Source organism: Hyaena hyaena, unplaced genomic scaffold (assembly GCF_003009895.1).
Source record: "Hyaena hyaena isolate Hyena2069 unplaced genomic scaffold, ASM300989v1 scaffold_6, whole genome shotgun sequence".
NCBI lineage: Eukaryota > Metazoa > Chordata > Mammalia > Carnivora > Hyaenidae > Hyaena > Hyaena hyaena.
Genome location: NW_024080638.1, coordinates 282,296 through 306,506, shown reverse-complemented (window position 1 = coordinate 306,506; position 24,211 = coordinate 282,296). Strand labels below are relative to the sequence as shown.

The following is a 24,211-nucleotide window of genomic DNA, read 5'->3' as shown; positions in this document are numbered from 1 at the left end:
CCGGCCCGGAGGCTTGCCCGGAGCCGCGGGACGTCGCCCGTTTAAGGGGCGGGGCGAGGCTCCACGTGCTTTCTGCTGAGTGACTGAACTACATAAACAGAGGCCGGGGAAGGGGGCGGGGAAGGAGGGAGAGAACAAGCTTTGACCGATAGTAACCCTGGCGCTCGGCGCAGCCGAATCTATAAAAGGAACTAGTCGCGGCAAAACCCCGGTAATTCCGAGGGAGAGTGAGTGGGGCCGGGATCCGCCGAGCCCAGCGGACACCTCTCTCCTCGGGTGCAGGTGGGGAGGGCAGGGGGTGCCGCTGGACCGGCGCTGCCAGAAACAATTTCTCGGGGCGCTTTGCTCCTGCTTCCCCCCCTTTCCCCTTCTCTGGACGGGTTTTCCAAGGGGTGGGGGGAAAGACGCACACACACAGAAGTGGAAAACAGGTAAGAGGTTCTCCAGTGACTTGGGCGTTATTGTTTTCTTTCGGGGCCGCGGAGGCCCTGGGAGGCGCTGGGTTTCGGGGACCAGGCTGAACTCCCACCTCTTGCAGCCCAAATGGGGCGGGGGCGGCATAAATGGAGAGGACGTCCTAGGACGAGCTCTGGCGACCCGAAGACGCGGCGCTACTGCGCACGGGGTTCGCCGGGCAGTGGAGCCAGGGAAGCATCTCCGGGCGTGGAGACCCAGGCGCAGTACCGCGGGCGCAGTGGGATGGGGGGTTCTGGTCGGGCCGGGGGCGCAGCTGCCGGGGCGGGGGAAGCGGGAGGCGGAGAGTGGCAGTCCCAGCACCGAGCGCTTCCCTTTGTTCCGAAGAGCCCGAGCCGGCTGGATACGCCTCCGGCTGTGGGTCGGCCGGCGCCCACTCGAACAAATGCCTGCACGGAGTCTCCGCTCCGCTCTTCAAGGCGCTGGCCTGAGTTGGGCTCTGATCTGGGGATCCGCGCCGTGCGCCCCCTGACTGGAGCGGCGCGTTTTTGTTCCCCAAGAACTTGGCTGGGTGGTGTCCCAGACGGGGTCTGTAGTGCTACTGATGACTTGAGGCCTCGGGGGCTTTGTTTGACTCGGGGGTCCTGCCTCTGGTCTCCGTGTGCGCACCCCAGCTGGTGTGCCTGGCGCAGCTGGGGAAAGCGTGATTTTTTTTTTGTTGTTGTTTGTTTGTGTTTTTAAACTCGAAAGACTTAGAAGAGCCGGAGGAAACCTGGGGCTGATGTGCCCATTTCCCCCGCCCCCATCCTTCCTGCCCTTTGCTGCTTAGTCTCCCGGGGCAGCCTTCGGCACGGCACGGATGGGGAAGCTGGGGCGAGATGGTGCCGCGGAATGACCGGGAGTAACCCCGGCGGGCGGCGCACAACTCCAAGCTCCGCCGCGGGGCTGGGCTCCGCGGTGGGGGAGGGTGGGCTCGGCACCCGCCACTCGTGGCCCCGGGGGAATGGCCCGCAGCGCCTCCTGGCCGAGTGGCCTCGGAATCGACTCTTTGGTGGGAGGGGGCTCGGGCTCCACAAAGCCTTGCCGTTGGTCGGTTCCGACTGAGGTCGGTGAAGACGGGTGATTGCAGGCTGGGAGGAAGCCCAGGAGAGCAGGCGAAAAAGGCCGTCTGGTTGTTGTTGTTGTTTTTGTTTTTTTATCAGAATGTTTCCCGATTCCCAGACCTTTGTTGCATGAGAATGGTCTTGGCGTGGGTCAGTTTCATGGTTGTGTGTAGGTAGGTGTCTTTGTCAGCATTTATCATATAGAATGAAGTAAACGAGGTGTGTGTGTTGGGCGGGGGAGGGAGGGGGAGAGAGAGAGAGAGAGAGAGAGAGAGAGAGAGAGAGAGGCGTCTGGCAGTGGAAGTAATTGGCCCTGGTCTTTTGCAACGTTAATACCATCAGCTTTTAAATCCCTACTATTATTAAGTGACACCTCACAAAGTGAGTGAGTGGTATATACATTCATATAAAAGGACACATTTGGTATAGTTCCTTGGTGATGAAAATCACCAACTCACTTTCTAAGGCCCAATCTCCGTCCCCACTACCCCAAAGAGCACCTTACAAAATTTTCCAAGTTCAAAAGCGGTTTTTACTGGTTGTTTTTACAATGGTTTGGGACCCAAACCTAAGTTTTGATTTTTTCAGACAGAGCTTCAGTCCCTCATTTCTCATGGCCCCTTTTATTTCAGCCCATTTTTCTCATATTTACCACAGAAATAATGGAGGCTTTCTGTTTGAATCATTCTCTTGAGACACTTCTCCCAAATCAAAGAAAATGTGAAATCATGGAGAATGTTCTGGAGTAGAAACTCTTCAGATAGTATGATAATTTATAAGTACAAAGTTTCTATTGTCAGCGTATTCCTGAACTGCTCCTATAAAGCAAATAATTCATGATAGTTTTAAAAAACCTTTGGTTGCACAAGCAAATTGATATCTACTTGAAAAAAGCAGTAGAATCAGAGTGACCATGCTTAATGATGACCACAGTCCATTTAAAGGACAAGAATTGATATTCTAGTACGAGTAATTCCCTTGCAAGGACAAGCCTTATGTTCTAGAATGACAGATCTTGATTTTGGAGTGGACACCTATGATACATGTGTCTGCTCTCATCCTGAGCATTTGAGATCTTGGCTCATAAATATTTCAGTTTACATCGAAATAGAGTCCTGTGATGGGCACATCTTTGACTTAGGGCATATTTACACTTCATATGAGACAGTGGTCAATCTAGGATTGAAAAAGGGTAGTTAGGGCTTGGCTGTTTTCAACCTCTGCTCTAGAAAGTCTCAGTGCTTACATTATTAAAAATGAATGAAACTCAGCAACACAGTTTTGTTTTTATTATCTTCTGCAGGTATTTACCTTATATGGGGGAGAAGTTGGAATATTTTTCCATCAAAAAATTTTTTTTAGGGATCTATCCTCCCACGAACCAAGTTACTTGGGCTACGTTCATAGTGATTGCAAATTGTTAATATCTTTGTTACTTCAATTTTTAGCTTCCAAAGTAGGTAAGCAGACATTACCTTAGCCTTTTACTTATGAATGTTTTGGATATCTAGAAATTACCAGTAGACATGTGATTTAGCACTTCTAAAATTACTCTCAAATCCAAATACATTTTTACTGTCTGGATGTTAAAGAAATAATACAAGTAAAAGGCTCTTTTTTTTTTTTTCTAATGTTTTATTTATTTCTGAGAGACAGCATGAGCAGGGGAGGGTCAGAGAGAGAGGAAGATACAGAATCTGAAACAGGCTCCAGGCTCTGAGCTAGCTGTCAGCACAGAGCCCAAAGCGGGGCTTGAACCCACGAATCGAATCGCGAGATCATGACCTGAGCCAAAGTTGGACGCTTAACCGACCGAGCCGCCCAGGTGCCCCAGTAAAATGCTCTTTATGGCCATTATTCCAGCATCAAATTTTAAATGATCTTTCTGAAAATTTGTTTTATTTAACTATTCTGGAGAGGGTCTTCATATCTGCATGTGGGAATCATCGTAAATGCCAGTTACTGCAATTTTTTTTTCATAGGCACTATTAAATAGCACCATGTGCCAAGCACTATTCCAAATGCTTTTCAAATACTAATTGAATCTCTGCAACAAACCCCATTTATCATCCCAATTTGGCAAATTAATAACTGAAAAGTTGGGGGGCCTGGACGGCTCAGTCATTTAAGCCTCTGACTTCAGCTCAGGTCATGATCTGCATCAGGCTCTGTGCTGCCAGTTCAGAGCCTGGAGCCTGCTTCACATTCTGTCTCCCTCTCTTTCTGCTACTCCCCCTCTCATTCTCTGTCTCTCAAAAATAAATGTTTAAAAAAAAATGAAACTGAAAGTTTAACTAACTTGTCCCTGCACACATCTTCCAACTGGCAAGACCAAGATTTGAACCCAGCCGGTGAACCCCAGAGTACTTTAGATCCCACACTAAGCATTGAGGTGGTACAATTTCAGCTGCTGTGAGCAGATGACTCTCTGAGGATGCACGCTGTGTTCATGGTACATTCATCTGCTATAGTCCTTATCAGAATACAGCCTGGATCATATTTCCCTTGTTGCGGTGAGGTAGCCAACCAGATTCTCCTCAGTTTAGGACCTTGATTGCATAGGGATTGCAACACCGTGGAAAGAACAGACAGTAAAATTAACTGTAATTCTTTTCTTGGTGTTTAAATGAAAATTTTACTGTTGCTTCAGTTAGGTATTTGTGAGTAGGTCTACGATGTCAAAATGTTTTCCTGTTTGTTTTTTTTTTTTATATTTTTATTTATTTCTAGGAGAGAGAGAGAGACAGCGTGAGCAGGGGAGGGTCAGAGAGAGAGGGAGATACAGACTCCGAAATAGGCTCCAGGTTCTGAGCTGGCAGTCAGCACAGAGCCCGACGCGGGGCTTGAACCCACGAACCGCGAGATCATGACCTAAGCGAAAGTCGGACGCTTAACCGACTAAGCCACCCAGGCGCCCTTCCTGTTTAATACATCTAAAATGGAATGACAGAGTCTATTTGGCTATAAAAGTATAAGGAACAAAAGACAAAGGCAAAAGAACTATTAGTTTAGCTGTTAATCTTAACTTTGGTGGGGTTTTTTTTTCCCTGTTGGTTAGAAAACAGTATAATTTCTGCTTGTTCTGTCTTAATTATGTTGTGGACCTTTTGAAATACGCTATTTCTCAGTTACTGCCATGACTGTCTAGGAATCAAATTTAGTCTTTTCATAAGGCATCCTTCTCAGAAAGTAAAACGGTTTCAAAGTCGGCTTTATGAAAGTGAAGTAGGATGGGAAACTGGTTTTCCTATTAAATTGTTTCAGCAAATTCGAAATGAATTCTTAGAAAACATTTCTGCTTTGTTAGAAACAGTTTCATTTATTGATTTACTGTATGCTGGGTGTTGTTTTAAGCATTTTACATGATGTTTCAGTTCTCATGAGAAGCACATGGATACTCTTATTATCTTCACTTTACAGATGGGGAAACTGAGATATAAACAGGTTAAGAAACCTGATCACAGAGTTTTAAGTAGTGAAGCTGAGGTTGTATCCCGGGCAGTTTAGTTTCCATGAATTTACCAGTATCAGGGTCAGGAAGGACTTTGTCAAAATACCCAAGTTTTGACAAAAGAAATACAGCAAAAGGCAAAGAGTAATTCCTTTTCCTTTGGATATTTTTACCTAAAAATAGTTCCCTGGATAGGTAACCAGTATAGATGTTGTTAGGAGAGGTACATTTAGAAATATTTGAAGCCACAGAATGAAAATCTCCTGTGTAAAATTGTTTTCAGATAGAGCTTTCTGTAACTCTGCATTCTGTTGAGACAATAAACTATATTAAAGCAAAGAGAGTTTGGGGCGCCTGGGTGGCTTAGTCGGTTAAGCGTCCGACTTTTGCTTAGGTCATGATCTCGCGGTTCGTGGGTTCGAGCCCCGCGTCGGGCTCTGTGCTGACTGCCAGCTCAGAGCCTGGAGCCTGTTTCAGAGTCTGTGACTCCCCCTCTCTGACCCTCCCCTGCTCACGCTGTCTCTCTCTCTTTCTCCTAGAAATAAATTAAACATTAAAAAAAAAAGAATTGAAATATTAAAAAAAAAAAGCAAAGAGAGTTTATGCGAACAGCAAATGGCAGGTGCATCACACGTGGTTCCTGGAACAAAATAAAGCTTGAAATCCTGTCTTTTTCCATTTTGAAAACTGACTTTCAGACCTGATTGGAACGCCATCCCTCTCATGAACTCCTGGATTCACTCCTCCTTGCTAACACCGAGTGACAATTATCCCCTTCTTTTTTATTCCCATAAGATTGGATTACCACACTATTTACATCATGCATTTGTTTTTTGGTCATAGTTAACATGTATTTGTATTTCTCTTGAGTGTATGGTTCTCCTCAAGGACATCTTCAATTCATTATCTCAGTCCTTAATTCAACCCCCTTGATATGAAAGGGATTCAATAAAAGCTGACTTGAATGAGTCAAAGAGAATAGGAAACTAATTTTTGTTTGCTATATTCTAAAAAACAAATTACAATGGGATAATCACAGAAAAGCCTTAGAAGTAGACATACATGTGAAGTTTTTGTAGTTAAGGTTAGGTTTGTGATAAAGATTGAGAAATTTTAGTATGTAGTCAATTTAGGTCAGCTCACTTTTTGTAGAACAAACGATTATGATTTCATTCAGTTGCATTTTTTAAAGTTTATTTTGAGAGAGAGCGAGAGCAAGTGAGCAGGGGAGGGGTAGAGAGGAGGAGAGACAGGATCCCAAGTAATCCCACAAACCATGAGATCATGACCTGAGCTGATGAGAAGTGGAATGCTTAACTGACTGAGCCAATCAGGGCCCCAATCAGTTTCATTTCTTTCTGAGGCAGCTGTGATTTGAGAAAATGCTATCATCTGTGACCTTTCACTTTAAAGTATTTTGATTTGCATATTAATTTATTAAAATAAGAATGAGATAATTCACTAAGTAATTTAGAATTTAAATATTTTTAAAAAAACCAAAATAACCTTGTATGCATAGGCTGTTCTTTTATTCATTGTGTGTGTGTGTGCGCGCGCACACGCGCATATGTGCTTGCACATGTATTTGTTTAAAACGCTGCTGCATTTTCTATGCCAAATCCAACTTCCAAGAAGTATTTGGAAGCCAAAGCATTTTATCTGGCTAGTCTTGAAGTCCAGATGTTTTATGATAACTGGTATTTAGTACGGGAGAGTTCCCAGAAAGAATTTTATATGCATAACCAATATCAGAAGTCATCATTTATTGGGAGAGGATTTTTTTAAATGTTTATTTTACATTTTAAAAAATGTTTTTATTCATTTTTGCGAGACACAGACAGAGCACATGTGGGGGAGGGGCAGTGAAAGAGGGAGACCCAGAATCTGAAGCAGGCTGCAGCCTCTGAGTGTCAGCACAGAGCCTGACACAGGGCTTGAACTCATGAACGGCAAGATCATGACCTGAGCCCAAGTTGGAGGCTTAACCAACTGAGCCACCCACGTGCCCCTATTGGGAGAGGATTTTTAATGATCTTGAGTATATGATGAAATCAATGGATTCTCTCTTCAGAACAAATAGATATGTACACAATGTCCCAAGTTATGTGTGACATATGATTTTTGCATAGAATTATATTCCTTACATATAATTTCAGAAATCCTGGCTCTTTAGTGGATATCTGAAATTATTTGTAAAAAATAAAATGACTTTGGGCAAGTCATTTTACTTTTCAAAGATTTAGGTTCCTGCTTTACAAAATGAAAGAGGAGGAAGCACATGACTTTTAAAGAGCCCCTCACGTGTTTACATCCTCCAGCTGTGGGTCTGTATTTAGGAAAAGGATGATGCTTTGATTGGGGCTGCTTAGAGAAGTGTCCTGTGGGAAGTCCTCAGCATTAGTGTAACAGATCATGTGGGTTTCGAGACTAGAGAGGAGACACCCAGGAGGTGCCTAAGAGTATTCTCCCTGAGAGGTGGCACGGAGGTGATAGGAGAGGAAGGCAGAGGCACGAAAGCTGTGGAAATTGTCTGTCTGCCTTAATGGAGGAAGACGTGAATCAGAACCAAAAAGGCATTCTCATCTGAAATGCACAGGAAGGGGGAGTTGGTTCATCTTAATAAATTTCAGTAGATCACACATGATTTAGTGAGACATTTCCACCTCCAACTCACCATTTGGAGAATCTCTCTGAAATAAAATATTCATTTGGACTCTCTGTCCTCGACCTGTCTCCATTGTGGGTATAGGTTTTGTTTCTTACACTTATGGTGCAGTCGTGTTAAGCCATTATGTGGAAAGGAGCACCAGTGTCCATCCCAGGATGAGAACTAGACTAACCTTATAAGGATATTCATCTCAGAAGACTCCCTCCCACTGGGGGTAGGTGGGCAAGACACAGGGCTTTCTGAAGCACTGTCCTGAACTTATTGTTTCAAAGATCACAACAGATTGGGGCCAGAAGGATGAAGAAGGGAGGAAAAAAGGAGCAAGGGGTTTCAGGATTGGGGGGACGGGGATGCATGAGAGGAGGAAAGACAGCTGTGGAGCTGTTTGGGTTTCATATCCCTATTTAGACTTTCTTTGCAAAATTCCTGTAAGATGCCAGGTTGGGAATAATTGCTTTTGTCAAGGGTCATCCAAAGCTTGTTTTCTTGAAGAAGCAAGTCCCCAAGGGGGTGGCAGTTTGAAATCAATTGCATCTGGTGTTTAGATGATCCAAGTTTGACATAAAGGCACCACTGGTGGAAGCCACAGCCTTTCTTGGAAAGGCAGTGAAGACCCAGCGTAATGATTTAGATTGACCCAAGGGCCTTTCTCCTATTCCAGAGGCAGACCTATGAGGTGGAGGTGTCCGTTGATCTTAGCTGGGGTAAGGTGTGATCTCTGTTACCAGGAGAGGAAGGGAAGAGGAAGATAAAAACTATTAGAAAAATGTGTTAATATGCAAAATGTGTTAATTTCAAAAAAAATTAAAAATGTGTTAATGTACAAAAAATACCATTAAACTGAAATACATTTCTTTGGCAAATTTTTTTCAAATACCATGTAAAGTACTAGCTGCTAAACACATGTCATAATCTGCCATAATAATCATTAGCTTGGCATTCAGGGCTCTTTGAAATAAGACTCTGACCTATTTTGACAGCTTTTATCCTAGATTATAAGAGGCATACTTGAGGGAACTAGATTTGTGGTTTTTGCCAGTGATTATTAGCACATAGTATGGCTTAATGACTATTCGTTAACTGAATTTCCTTCAATTTTAGGAATCCCTTCTTGCTCCTCATTGTTCTGGGATCTCACATTCATCCTCTGTGATTGGCTTTTGTTTGCAGTGCATCCTCTACTCATATTCTCACTGACTGAAATTTTATCCACTGACCGTGGGTAGATGAAAGCATGATGAGGGTTAGGCCTTCCTCCAGGTCACCTCTTGCAATCATCACTGTCACCGCATTTTTGATAGGCATTTGATAAGCCATCAGTGTATTTTTTTAAATTAACCTTATATTAGCCCTCTAAGATGAAAACGGAAAATAGTTGCCTCAAAGAAAAGGTAGTTTACAAAATGGAATGAAAACAAATCATCTTTCTAAATAGTCTGTCTATAAAATAAACTTCCTTTCAAAATGCTGGTGGACTCTGAGACTTATTCTCACTTTGTTGAAAAAGGAGCATTAGCCTATATTAAAGAAGTGCTGAAGAGCCAACCAAACTTTCTCTTTAAAGTAATAAAATTTTTTTAAAGGCCAAAAAAGTGTTGAATGAATTTTTCTCATTGTGTGATTCAGTTTTTAATACTGCGCTTGTCCATCTAGAATCGTCTAAGTGGAATTTAAGTAGCGCTTAAATTCATCTTGTGTAACTGTTCCCACATTTGGGGGAATATTGATGTTGTCTCATTTTTCAGATGCTATACTTGATGCAGAGAGTAAATAAGTCATTCACAGTTCACGCGTTTTGCTAATGGCAACATGGCAGCCAACACTAGGGATTCAAACTCAATTTTGATATCCAGGCTCCAAGCAGTTTTCCTAGATTCAGATCTTCTACTCCAGCCTCTTTATTAAGACTTGTTTTCTGTTCTCTGGCTCAAAGTGGTAGAGTGACTCGCCTGGATTTACCCCACCAGGGGTCATTACCTGGAAATTAAAATCTTGGCTCCTTATGTTTTAATCCAGACTTTTTGCTTCTCTACCAGAATTTTGGTTAATATTTATACAGTGTCCTTTTAGGAGAGACAAAAAAAATTGTGCCTATAAAAGTCTCCTTTTCAGCTTAAAATGGGAATCAAATCTTTGAAAATTGGACTGGCCTCAAACTCTTGGTCCAGTTTGAATCTTAAGGAGTTTTTCAACTGTATTTTTTCTATCTGTCTCTGAAATTAGAATTGCTCCTTGGTTGTAGATTTGAATAGGAAGGAAATCCCCACAGCAGTCCTGAAGGTTGAGTTTTTTCTGGGGTCTGTTTCCTTTATGCAAAAGTATGAAACCCTTTGCTAATTTTGGCCAGTTAAGATTAATTGTGATTCAAGGCAGAGTGGTGTTTTGTTTTGTTTTGTTTTTTAACTTTAATGATTGTGTTTACTGTAGTAAGGACCTTGGGTTCAAGAAAAAAGAAAGCCTTTGGTCAAGTTATGTTTATTCAGTTGTCAGTTCTGTTGCAGGATTTGCAAATTTAGCGGCATCAGTGCCATTTTCCAGTTTCCAACCCCGGTCACATTTCACATGATCACAGCGTGCCTTTCTCTTCCGCAGAGCAAATGGAGGGTTGTCTGATAGTTGCTTCCAACGGCCTCCTTTAAGGTGAATGCATGTGCCCCGTGTGGCTGTAGAGACCAGCCAGACTCTGTCCTTAGGCGGAGCTCCAGGTGGGGACTCAGGTGCTCACTTGATGTAGATTGAATTGTGCAGATCTTTAAACGCCACTATAAAATCACTGTTGAAAAAAGGCTAGCAAGAGTTGCACCCGGTAGTTTCCATTTCATTTCTTTTCCTTGAGCACTTTTTAATCTGGCATATAAAATGTTGGATTTGTGAAAATCTTAAGTGACCGTGCTTTCTAGAAGGAATACTTAGAATCATAATAATATCAGAATAATACAGATCTGTTTCCTCTGAGAAGATCCTCCCAGACCTCAAAAAATGGAGTTCATGTTGCCAGTGTTTAAAAAAAAAAAAGGCTAACATCCTTTAGTTTTTGTTTTTCACAATCACGAGTGTGTGGATTTAAACTTATCTTATTCCTCTTTCTTCTTTTAATTTAGCAAAAGCAGCCAGAAACATGGTTTGTTTTGGTTATTATAGAGGAGTTCTATTGTAAAGTTGGAGGTGGAGCTTAGACCCTGGATTGTGTCTGTCCTGGAAACCTGACTAAATTCTCACTTACCTAGTTACCTGGTCTTTGCTGGGCTGTAGAAACAGAAGCATCTCAGACTTTTGACACAAGCCTGCACTGCCTCAAGAGCTGGCTGGTGAAAGAAGGTGTCCTGGATAAAGATTACTGTGGTTTGGTCACATACTCAGTCAGCTAGAAATGGACAAGAGTTTGGGATTATATAACTCGCTTTGGCAACCATAGAGAGAAGAGAGTATTGAGATGGAAGAATTTTATTCAGGTATTGCTCTGCTTTGTTAAATATGTCTTGACATGAGCCTATGTGTTTAGAGTTCAAGAGTCTTGACCAGTGCTGAAAGTCTTGTATTTAGGGTTGAGTCCCTAGGGGAGGTATTCTTATAGCTGGCATACTTACAGGGGTTCTAGAGCCTATGTCTGGCAAATTACCGTTCTCCTATGCTCCTTTTTCATGAAGTCAATGAACATGAATGTCCTTCCCAACGAATTGGAGTGGCTTTGAGGACAACCAATTTAAATGCACTCCAGCTTGAACTTGAGTTTCTTTGAGCACAGCTGGAAATTTTGTCATGTTTTTGGGCTATCTGAACCTTACTTTCAATGAAACTTCTGATTTGTTACCTGCTCTATTTTCTCTCATTCCTGAGGTCTGACTTCAGAAGCCTTTATTCCACAAATGTATATAGAGCATAGAGTCTTTCTGGGCACTGGGCTCAGTATGGCAGAGAATAAGATGCTGAGACACAGTAGCTTGCTGCATGTAGCTTACAGTTTAGCAGAGACCACCTGATAAATCAGTAGCCTGGAGAAGATTGTAGGGAGAGCTGAAAAGATGGAGGAAGTATAAGGCCCAGCTAGTAAACATGTAGTTGATATAGAGGCTGGGGGAAGTGTGGTAGAGAGGGAAACTGAGCCAGGTGCTGAAGACTTGGAGGAAGGTGGCAGTGTGCTTGCATGAGGGATAGGAGCTGCCTGCCCAGAGGATGCAGAGAATAGTATAAGTGACTGGGAGCAGGGTGGGGGAGGGGGCTCCCAAAAGAGGATTTTGTGGTAAAACAATGCCAGAAATGGCACCAGGGTATCAGGGTCACCGCTTTAACATCTTCCACGGAGCTGGGCACGGGGGAGAGTTCCAGTTTGTTCTGGAAAGGCCTTTGGGGGGAAATAGTACCTCTTATGGACAAAGAAGAGAGATTTCCTTTATAAATTGCCCACTTTGTGCCCCACCCTTGATGAATGCTTCACCCTGTGAAGTCAGCAGCACTAATCATTATAATAGCTACCATTTACTGGACACTTACTTTGTTCCAGGAACTGATTTAATGTTTTGTATACATTATTCTATTTTCTGGAGAGGATACAGGGGCTCAGAGTCCCTAGGGTCCCAGTGCGGGTGAGGAGCAGAATCAGGCTTCCAACCCAGTTTTCTCTCTAAAACCTCCCTGCTTTCTACTAGGCCAGTTAATTCAAGAAAATAAAAGAGTCCCGGATGTTTAGGGAGAGTTTGCTGTATAGTAGCATTAGCCCAAAGGAAGGGGAAGGCAGTGAAAGGATTTGGGTTTGTCCCCAAGTCTTTTGAGCACTTTTATAAAAATAAACCCTTTAGGCTCGGAGAAGGTTGGACATCTGAAGATGTTGACCCTTCAAGGATGTGAGCCAAACAAAATGGTTTTTGCTGATACAGTCACTGGCCTTTTATCATAACATTCTCTTGGGAAGCCCTCCTGCAACAGGGAACACGATAGTCAAGGGTTTTTTTGCAAATAAGTGATTGATTGCTCATGGAGACTTGCTTCCTTGTGTTTCTATAGCTCAAGGTGTTTCTGACTTCAATAGTTTCTTCCCTTCTTATTTTGGTATTATAATGGTGGTTGAAAAAAATGTTTTTCTATGATACATAATTTTGACAGGTTGATTTCCTTTCAACAGGCCAGGTACCCCTACCAGAGAAAAAGCAAATAGTTTTACTGTTTGCTGAAGTCCTCCTTTGAAGGTTGCCCTGTGTTTGTTTAATGGAAATCAGCAGGGGGAGACGGGCTGTCTCTAACTTTTTGTTAGAACTTCTCCATAATTCCTCAACAACGAAACAAGAACTTGGGTACAGGATGAATTTGCCTTTGGAAACCATGGCTCTTGACAGTTTTAGAAGTCCTGAGACTATGTTAGCTGGTAGCAACTGCAGTGTTGAGAGTGATAAAACACATCTTTGGCTGTTCAAATATCAGTGATATGATAGAAATAGATTTAAACCTTGTGAGTCCCCTTTAAAATAGAATTGTTGGCAGCAGGAGGGATAATTCTTCTCCAGGGCTAGTTACAGATTTGACAGTATTCGTGGCTCTTTTTTAGTTTTTATGTATTCATTTTATAGCCTTCATTTTGAACATTAGCTATTCGCAAATACTTTTGTCCAGGAAATTGAATCTATTACTCTATAAACCAATTGTTAGTAATAATCAAGTAAGTATGATACATTTGGTACTTTAAAAAAAGTGTCCTAGAGTCACAGACTGTTGGAATTGATGAAATTCATTGGATCTATATTTTAGAAATGGATTTTGTGCTAACAGAGCCTCTTCTAGGATGATAGAAACCTTCTAGAATGATGGAATGGTCCCCTTTTATCCTTGACTTTTTACCTTGGAGGATTTCTTACATCTTTTTTGTCTTCACATTTTAATATTAAAATATTACTGTTTGAGTAGGAACACAGTCTCAAGAGTTGCTGAGCACTAGACCATGGTCTTTCTGCAGGCTTCTTAGGGCCTAATGGCAGCTAAGGGCAGTTTCACTAAATTTGTGCCTCTGTAGGATGCTTGGGAGATGTGTGTGTGTGGGTGGGGGGAGTTGGGGTAGAATTTAGGGTTAGCAAGCATGGCCTTAAGGATAGAGAGCTTGGGGGCACCTGGAGGCTAGAGAAGTGAAACTCAGTCAAATGAACTGATGGGCATGGGGAAGGGCACTTGTTGGGATGAGCACGCGGTGTTATATGTAAACCAACTTGACCATAAACTAAGAAAAAAAAATGAACTTCAGGGTTAATAAAGCTCCCCAGGGTCAGGAGGGGAGAAGTCACAGTACAAATCTCTTCCTCCCACCTCAGCAGCTATGTTCTGTTTTCAGTCCTGGGTGCAGTGAGCCTGTTGCAGTCTGGTTTTCTGACTGTCAGTAATCTCATTAGCCTTTTCCCTGAATGGGGCTACTGATCCAGAGACATATGCTCAGAGAGGCAATTAAAGAACAGACCTTTTCCAAAGCAAGTGTGCTCTGTTGGGCTCATGGGTTTCATACCCTAATTTTACAGGACCCTCTACATCTCTCTGGAGATTAGATGCGTATGTGGGTCTTGCTCATGTATCAACATCTCATGAATATGCAATCAGTTGAGCTCTAGTCCCAACTCATTTTCAATTCATATGTGATAGAGTTCAATCCTGCCTTAGATTTACCTGCTGCTTTGTAGGTTATTGGCTAGCTGTTTATTGATGTAAGACATCTAGATATGTTTTATCAGGAGAGATAGTAATAAGCTGTTGTCAAAAATTTCAACTTCTGTCTCACTTCTGGTAACCATGTAGACATTTGTCAACAAAGTAGAATGTATTCTTTATTTATCTATCTATTTATTTATTTATATAAAGTTTGGAGAACTAGCTGTCCTTAAGACTGTATTTTGGAGAAATGAACACTAGTAGCTGACTGCATTATTCTGAGTATATTTGGATAGAACTCATAAGAGAAAGGTGTTCAAAAGAACAAACAGAATTGTATTGGGAATATGATAGTGGGGAAAATGTATAACAGTTGTTGGAAAAGTGACTTCTTGAGACATGTGGAGGCCAGCTCTAACTCTAGGAGGTGAGTCTGGTTAAGCCACTTGGTTTTTGGGGGCCTCAGCTTCTCTATAAGGTCAGGACAGGGATGTGGAGGGAACAGGTCTCCAAAACCAGTTGAACTTTCTGTCTGCTAGTTAGACAGTTGACTGGAGAATGGCCTTATGAGGGGCCAGCTACTTTGCTGCAGTGGGAAATGGTGGTGGTGTGGTTTCTGCTTGAGGTCAGCCCTTGTCTGGCACATGGCCTGGCCCCCCACCCCCCACTGTAGATGGAAGTTCAGCTCTCTAGGCCTGGCCTCACGTGCCCCCAGTGTTCTCGCCAGAAGGAAAAACACCAACCGACCCTTTGGTTACTGCAAAGACTGAGATTTCCTGGCAGCAGTGCAAACATGTGCATTTTTTTCCCCCTTATTACACATCCGTAGACGGATTTAATGCTTTAGAAGGGTAGAAGGCAGTCACGGGAAGTAGTTCCTGTTTTTCTATGTCTTTGCCAAATGGGAAATAAACGTTCCTACCTTGTCTTCTTAGCAGACTTCCTCTTTTCTCCTCCTTTCTTCTTTATATTTCTCATCTCTCTTTGAAACTTACATGTGAAGTGCACAAGGGCCAAGTGTTTTGGTGAGGAAGGGGGGGTGCGGAGTAGCGTGGTGGGTGCTGACAGGGGCGTGTATTTTCCTCTCTGCACCAAGCTTCCCATAAACCTGTAGTTTTATTCTTATGCCAGCATCACTGAATCTGACATTCCAGGTGTCACATGGTGACCCTTTTGCAGGTGACACAGCCCAGTGTCATTTCACTGTCCTAAAGGTGCTTCCTCAGAAGAGAGTTACCCCTTCCCCCAATACTTCCGTCTCCTTACTCTCTGCTGACTTTTTCTTCATTATTCCTACCACCCACTGCCTTCACAACACACTGCTATTTGTCTGTTTTCCACCTCCTTCCTAGAAGTTCCACAAGAGTGGGAACTTTGCCTCCTTTGTTCACTGCAGAATCCCTAGTTTCTAGAACAGCATGTAATAGGCACTCAGTAAATACTTTTTGGGCCAATGGGACCCTTGCAGAGTTAAGGCTTCCTTGTTTGTTGAATGAATATGCAGTGAATATTTTATCCACTATCACCTTGCTAGTGAATCACACAGTAATTGGACTTTACACTGTATACTTCTAAGGTCCTTCAAGGCACAAATGAACTTGTGGAGTATATCAACTATTATAATAGAAGGAAAGTGATCTGTGGGGGGTGGGTCAGGTTATTGATATATGATTTACCTACAATTAACTTACCCTTTAAAATTTTTTATTTTTGTATCTTTTAATATAATTTATTGTCAAATTGGCTTTAATTTACCCATTTAAAGTGTACAGTTTGAGTTTTGATAAATGTAAATAGCTGTATAACCACTACCACAATCATAATACAGAATATCTCCCATCACTCAGTGCTCCTTCTGTAATCTGTTTTCAACCTCCACCCATAACCACGGGCAACCACTGATCTGATTTCTGCCCTCATCGCTTCACCTTTTCAGCAGGTCATATAAATGGAGTCAGAGAGAGTAGGCAGTGTCCTATGTCTTGCTTATTTCCCTCAGCATAAGGCTTTTGAGATTCATCCATGCTGTTGTATATTTCATTTGTTCTTTGTTTATTGCTCAATAGTATTCCATTTTAATTTATCCATTAGTTGATGGACATTTGTCTATTTCCTATAAGACTTCTGTAAGTATTCACCCACGAGTCTTTGTGTGAACTTATGCCCTCATATCTTGAGCAGTACCTAGCATGAGATGGCTGGGCTGTAGCAAAAGTCTCTGTGTAACTTTACAAGAAATTGCCAAACTGTTTTTACAAAGTGTCTGTTCCATTTTACATTCCAGCCAACAGTGTATTAGAGTTCTAGTTGTTCCACAGACTTGCTAGTGCTTTAATTTTTAAAAATTGTAATACTTCCAGCAGATGTGTATTTCATTGTGGTCTTAATTTGCATTTGTCTACAACTAATGATGTTGAGAGTCTTTACTTATTTGAGAAGGTTATGTTTTAGCAGTCTGTTATATTTTCTGGATACTAATAATTTTATAATATTAGTGGCGTCCGAGGTAAAAATATCTTAAGTTTATTTATTTTGAAGGGGAGAGGCAGAGAGACAGGGAGAGAGAATCCCAAGCAGGCTTCATACTATCAGTGTGAAGCTGACATGGGGCTTGATCTAATGAACCATGAGATCATGATCTGAGCCTAAACCGAGTCGGTTGTTTAACCAGCTGTGCCACCCAGGCGCCCTAGAAATGAAAATTTCTTTTTTTTTTTTTTTTACAAATAGTTTATTGTCAAATTAGTTTCCACATAACACTCAGTGCTCATCCCCATAAGTGTCCTCCTCTATGCCCATCCCCCCCTCCCCCCCACATCCATCAGTCCTCAGTTTTTGTCAGCATTCAAGAGTCTCTCATGGTTTGCCTCTCTCCCTTTCCCCCACCATTTCCCCCCTTCTTCTCCCGGTTGGTCCTCTGTTAAGTTCCTCCTAGTCCTCCTATACGTGCACACATATGATATTTGTCCTTCTCTGCCTGACTTATTTCGCTCAGCATAACCCCCTCAAGGTCCATCCATGTTGCTACACATGGCCAGATTTCATTGTTTCTCATTGCCATGTAGTATTCCATGGTATAGATAAACCACATCTTCTTGATCCATTCATCTGTTGATGGACACTTAGGCTCTTTCCATGTTTTAGCTATTGTGGAGAGTGCTGCTATGAACATTGGGGTACATGTGCTCCTATGCCTCAGCATTTCTGTATCCCTTGGGTAAATTCCTAGCAGTGCTATTGCTGGGTCATAAGGGAGTTCTATTGTTAGTTTCCTGAGGAACCTCCACACTGTTTTCCAGAGGGGCTGCACCAGTTTACATTCCCACCAACAGTGTAGGAGGGTGCCCGTTTCTCCACATCCTCGCCAGCATCTAGAGTTCTCTGATTTGCTGCAATGAAAATTTCTTTAAGAAAGTAGTTAAAAATTTGAAAAACCACTTTTACTAGGTCTATACTGTACAAAAGGGGGTTAGGGTGTGGAAACTATGTTAAATTTAGGCAAAGGGTGGTGGTCCTCCTGACTGACTGATGATGATACCCAAAGGGAGAGAGCACATACAACTTGAACATGGAGATCGGCAGAAAGCAGATTCTATGGCTCCACTAGCCTGGGGACAGCTTGCTCAGGCCTTAACTAAACCTGGTGTTTGTGGGAAGTAGACCTAGATTTAATTACATTTTCCCGGATGCCCCAGGAGTCGCCTGGGAAAGCTCAACCGTCCTTTGTGGCCGTGGAGCGTGTGTTAGAAGCCTGCTGAACATAGAGCTTCCTCTCTGGGGACAGTTTGCCAGAATCAGTTAATCAAGCTTGAATAATCAGTTACCACAGGCCCAGGAATGCCACCACCCTTACCTTCTGAAACCGTATTTCTGTCCATCTTTTAGTCAGTTGATTAAGCAAACATTCCCTGACTGCTTATTGCATGCCAAGTACTAGGGAAAACATCGATGAAGAAAACAGAAATGGTTCTTGCGGACTCAGAATGAAGGAGAAATACTTCAAGGGAAAAAAGAAGCAACCTTGGGAATTCCCAGCAGGGTCTCCTAACCCAGGTGTCAGTTCAGGGGAGGTAATCAGGACAGCATCCTGGGCAAGTGGCAGCTACATGGAGACCTGAGGTTGGGGAAGAGTTAGCCAGGCAGACAGCGCTGAGAGAATGGATTTTCTGGACAGGGAACATGCCAAGGAGTCCCGGCGAAATTCAGAGCCCATCAGTAGTTTCTTCCGGCACGGTTTAGGAGGTGGGGAGCAGTGTGAGAAAGGTGGGAGTCATCAGGGAGACCAGTTAAACCACCACAGAGACTGGACTTCCTTCTCAGGGCAGTGGGGAGCTGGCAGAGGGTTCTAAGAGGGGGAATGGCATATTTGGATATATGGATTAATCAAATAACTGCGGCCGCTCCCTGGTCAATGGATGGGAAGGGGACAAGACTGGAGGCAAGGAGCCAGTGAAGTGGCTGCTGTGGTCACTCAGGAGTGGAATTGACAGAGTGGCCTATTGACTGACGGTGATTGTGAAGTAGGACCCTTTCCAGCCAGTAACTGGAAATGTGCATAAGGGCAGAAGCGAGTGTGCGACTGGCTTTGAAACATTGAGAAATCTAGTACATAGTACAGCATTCTTTTTGGTTTTGGTTTGTTTGTTCACTTCCTTGAAAAACTGATGTAGAAATGTCCCTTTGGCTTCAGTTACCTGAGCAGAGGGGTTTGGGCATTGCCAAACCCTTCTTTGTGGACTTAATTGCCCCAGCAATGATCACTGTGTTCTGAAGTGGGAGGAGGGAATTATTCAGGAGGCCAGGGCCATGCCTAGGTGGGTGGGGGATTTGGGGAAAGAAGCCTGCCTGCTTGTACCCAGCAAAGCCAGAGCAGAACCTTCATTGCTGCTCTGGGCTACTTCTTGCTAACAACCTTCTCTACATGTGTCTTGGAGGGTGACTGGGCTTAGAACCCATGTTTGGAGACCCAGAAACTCTCCTTTCAGGAAAATATTCTCCAGAAAATCTTGTCCTGGCCTCTCTCATTTCATTGAGGTGTGTCTTCTCTTCCTCTGAGATTTTCCACTGAAGTTTAGGGGACTCTGTGCTGTGGTTTGTCCATGGGGGTCTCCGACATGAGGCTATATAGATTTCGTCCTTTCTATTTGCCCCCTAGTACCTTTCCAGAAACCCACAATGGATGTGCTAGAAATACTGGAATAGAAATGAATGTTTGGACAGGATAAAACCATTTCTCTGTTAGGAGGTACTGATAGAACAGAGAAAGATAAGTGGGGAGAAGGGAACTCCTTTCTTTGGCACTTAGAACATGCCGTGTACTGTGTAAGGAATTCATTTATATTATCTCATTTAATCCTTCAAATATCATGCAAAGTAGGTATTGTTATTTGCATTTTTTGATGAGGAAATTGATGCTCAGGGAGTATAAAGGCTTGGCCAAGGGCACATAGTTGGGGTACTGGGGCTAATTTCTATCAGGGCTCTCTTCTGCTATGTTAGTTGTCTTTTTAAATGACAAACTTGTGTGCTTGCTTCGGCAGCATATATACTAAAATTGAAATGAAACAGAGATTCGCATGGGCTCTGCACAAGGATAACATGAAAATACATGAAGCATTCCATATTAAAAAATGAATAATATAAAAATAAATAAATAAACAAACAAATAAGTAAGTAAATAAATAAATAACTTGTGTTCCAACCTTCTCATTGTTACCTTGGGGATCTGAAAAGATTCATGCAGCTTCTAAATCAACTGAGTGATTCCTAGAGAGCAGCTTTTGCATGAGAAAATTCTAGCTAATTATTTATTTCAGTATTTCTGGAATGCAAGCCCTATCCTAGGCCACTTACAAAACAATTTGGGATGACAGACATGTCTCACAGTGGCCTTCTGGCTCTCAGTGCCTGGGAGGTCTGTTGATATCTTTAAACAACAAATTGCAAACTGATGCAGTGCTGGTGTAACTTCTTTTTGGAATGAGAAATTTTGGGGGTCTGTATCCCTGAGGTTTGCTGAACTAATGATAAAGAAAAAAATAGGGGCAGCTGGGTGACTCAGTTGGATAAGCATCTGACTTTGGCTCAGGTCATGATCTCACAGTTTGTGAGTTTGAGCCCTGCGTTGGGCTCTGTGCTGACAGCTCAGAGCCTGGAGCGGTTTCAGATTCTGTGTCTCCCACTCTTTCTCTGCCCCTCCCCTGCTAATGCTCTGTCACTATCTCAAAAATGAATAAACATTTAAAAAAATTTAAAAAGAAAGAAAAGAAATAGGTCCTAATTCCTGATTGTGGGGTTGTCAGTGAATGAATTAAAATGCATAGTAGTGGGCTCATTCCTTCTTTTCAGACACTGAAAACTCCCTCCACTCTCTTTTCCTCTCTGGAGGTTTTAAATGCAAATCCTCATGAAGTGGACAAGAAAAGGAAAAATCCTGCTAGAGGTTGGCCTTTGCATTGAGATCTCATTTGGATGCATCGATTTTTTTTTTTTTTTTAAAGTCCAATACTTGGTTTTGTATCCATGAGTGGTCACTGCATTCGTTCTTTTTGCTATTTGTTCCTCTTGCCTAGTGGCCCACTCCCACCTCTACCGCATTAGGGACCACAATGATAAACTGAGCTCTTTAGAAATAAAGCTGGTTTCTGAGTTGTGTCAAAAGTTTGTGACTACAGAGTGCCAGCAGAGTCTAGCTTTGATCTGTGTGTCCCTCCATTCTTCCACTTTTCATATTCTATCTCTTCCCCCACTTTAATTTTAGTTTGACTATTTGGGATTATTCCAGCATTCAGTAAATACAGTTGTTGCGTGGGCAGCTGGGACACACAGAATGTTGTATCCGCTGCTTTTGAGACCCATCCTTTCCCCCAGCAGGGTAAAATAGTCCTCCAAGGAGGTACCTGTGACACCTGACAAGGAGGGGCCAGGCCCTGTGTGCAGGTGCAGGTGGAGTAGAGCCAGAGTGTACATGTGTCTAGACAGTGGGAGATTGTTGGTTTCACAGGTGATGCTCTCCACCTGCCTTAGCCGACTTGTTTCTCCGTGGGATATTGCTTTCTTTTTACAGACACACAGCACTCGGATTGTCCTTGTCACCTGGGAACCAGGTGTCAGTGGCATTTCCTTGGTGCTTACTCACAGTCATCTAAAATATGCCATGGCTTTCCAGATTGGAAAACTGCTTTATTGATGGTGCTGTTTATCATTTGAAGGGCGCAGCTTTGTGGCCAGATGAAAATGTAGTCTGTAGTGAATTTCAAGAAATAGCATAAATTACTGCAGGTTCGAGGCAAAATTTATAAATGCTACTACCATTTTATGTGAAGGGAAGCATTTTTCTTAGAGAAGTGAGGCAGGTGTCTGGGATTCCAGTGTGCCATGTCCAACCTCAGGGTTTTGACCAGCCATGATTGCTCACTTAAGTCTCTTTGTAAGTTCATTTTTCATTTCCAAATGGTCACACTAATGGAGCTAAAATGATTAGGATTATAATGACCAGCTTCCAGACTGTTGCCAGAAAACCTGAGAATCTCTGTTTACAGGAGAAACCCTGAAGCCACATGTTGGGGACTCAGGACTTCCTGAGTGTAATTAGGACACCGATCTGGATTTTGAGGTCCCAGGTGAGGGAGTTGGTGCAACAGCCCTCACTGGTGTATGGCTTTGCAGCAATAACTGATAGCGTTCTCTCCTGCTTTTTCTTTCAGTTAATGACCAGCCACAGCATCCCTGCTGTGAGCTGCTGCGGCTGCCTCCAGGAGCTCCTGAGCCACGCACAGTTTGCTGTGGCTGCCAGCTGAGGAAACATGGCTTACTGGCCACAGTTGAGATTGCTGCTGTGGAAGAACCTCACTTTCAGAAGAAGACAAACGGTAAGATTGGGTTCCTCTGAGGGGTTCTCCTCTGCTTTTCTTCATGGTTGTGAGTTGGAGATTGGAGAAGGGAGGAGAGGGAATCCTCTTGGTTTCTCAAAGGTATAGAATGAATCTGGCCCTAGTGGGCACAAGTCCAAGTGGTCCCGATAGAGCTCTACTGCTTATCAGAAAGGGAAGAGTTGCGGCCAGGCAGAAATGTCAGCTTTAGTTTGCGTTAGTGCCCAGGCGTGAGTTCTGACCCCTGGAATCTGGCACAGAATTGCCCTTGACCATCCCACTCTTTCCCTTTGCTGCAGCCCTGGGGGCCACCTGGCTCTGAGCACCTGAAGAGCCCCTGTATTTCTGGGAGGTGGGAATAAAGTGAGTTAACAGCCCAGCTCTTAGACGCTGAATCTCTTAGTGTCAGTGTAGACTCTCTCAGCTCTGACTGAAAACCTGGAGGAATAAAAAACCGAGATTTGTTTGATTTCTGTAGAGTTCTAAGCTGTTCACTTCCTGGTTGGGACATGAATTCTTTGCATAATCTTGAGATCATCTTTAATGCTCAGGTGAATGGGATTTGTACACAGAGGATGGTGAAAGCTATGAGGCATGGTGAACTCCCTGAAGCTCAGACATCAGCTCTTGGCTTGTCTATCTCTGATGAACACTCCTGGACACCTCATTTGGTCTTCTGGGCTTAGCTACACCTCTCTGTAGTTGGCTTCTAAATCTGTTTCCTGCCCTGCCTTTTCTTCTGAGTTCGGATCCTGAATCCCCACTGGGCTATCTTAACTAAGCTTAACATGCCTATAAGCAAAATGATCATCTTTCTTAGACTCAAAGAGCTGTAAGAGACCTTTGAGAGAGTAGAATTAGTGATTCTCAAACCAGAGTAATGCTTGGGCATTATTTAAAAAAAAACCCAAAAATATCAAGGTTCCCCTTGTGTTTGCGAAATTTCTTCTTTATTGTGATGTTACTTAAGTGTGTACATATGTGAAACTAGATATAAACCTCTGTACTTAGAGGCTATACAACCATATGACCCATACATACTTAAAAATTAAATGCAAACAAAATTGCAAAACCAATACAATTCAAATTAACATTGTTAACGTAATAAGACAGCTGCCGTTGTTCAGCTGAAACCAAATTATAAGTAGTAAGGTGAATATGGTTGCGAATGCTTAGTGCTGATTCTTTGGAGTTTGGACAGTCTACATTGCTGTGCGAATGATTCAATTCTTCAACCGCTTTTCCAGTGACCTTCATTTGATGTCACTTGGCATTCGTTTGGTCCAATCTCCTCATTTATAAATTGCGTCCGCATCTGTTCCTTTTTCATTAGTCTGCTACAATTATATCTGTGCCAACACAATCACAAACACAAATATAAACTTAGGCTTTGAAATCTTGTGCCAGAAGTAGTTATAAAGATGGCATTCAGAAGATTCAGATATGTTTATTTGAATTTGTGTAGATGACCATTGAAGTGAAAACACAACATGTTTAAAATCCTCAAAGAGAACTCATTTAGTCCCTCATGAATATATATATTCTAGTCAGAGAACACTGCTTTTTATTTTATTATTTTTTATTTTATTTATTTTTTTTCCCATCATGTTATAAGTAGAGACCTGAATCCTTAGGTCACTAGTCAGAGAGTAGAAACTAGAATCTATGTGTCCTGTCTGTCTTGGTAATAGTAATAGTAAAATATTATGTGTTATTATATAATAAAAGCAAACACTTAGGATCAGCTTCCATATCCTAGCCACTTAAGTGGGTTATTGATTAGTTTATTCCTTTAGGACCCCGTGAAGTACTGTTATTTCCTTGTGTTGTAGCTGGGGTACTTGAGGTAGAGAGCGAGTGTTAAGTAATCTGTCTGGGGTCCATCCACACTGCTAGTCAGGAGCGCATTTGGTTTCAAGTCTAGATAATCTGACTCCAGAGCTAGCACTCTAAATAACCATTAGATTGCTTTTCAGTAGCATCATTTTTTTTGTTTTCAGACTTAAAAACTTGAAGTTTCTGACCTTTTCCTCGCCTTTGCTCCTGTTTCTCATGTCTTTCCCCAGGTGCTGGTGTTTCCAAA

The 24,211-nt window shown here is 42.7% G+C and overlaps 1 protein-coding gene and 1 non-coding gene across 2 annotated transcripts in view; both read left to right on the top strand.

The window, feature by feature from the left end:
• The first annotated feature begins 241 nt into the window (after window positions 1-241).
• The window catches only part of ABCA1 (ATP binding cassette subfamily A member 1), a 133,146-nt gene continuing 109,176 nt past the window's right edge, over window positions 242-24,211 (top strand). The window contains exons 1-2 of the mRNA XM_039240113.1: window positions 242-431; window positions 21,964-22,128. Coding sequence (XP_039096044.1) covers window positions 22,063-22,128 — 66 coding nt within the window. The 5' untranslated portion in view covers window positions 242-431; window positions 21,964-22,062. The remainder of the gene's footprint in view (window positions 432-21,963; window positions 22,129-24,211) is intronic.
• On the top strand, window positions 19,782-19,885 carry LOC120237767. The gene has a single exon (XR_005530041.1). It is a non-coding gene; the product is annotated as a U6 spliceosomal RNA (small nuclear RNA).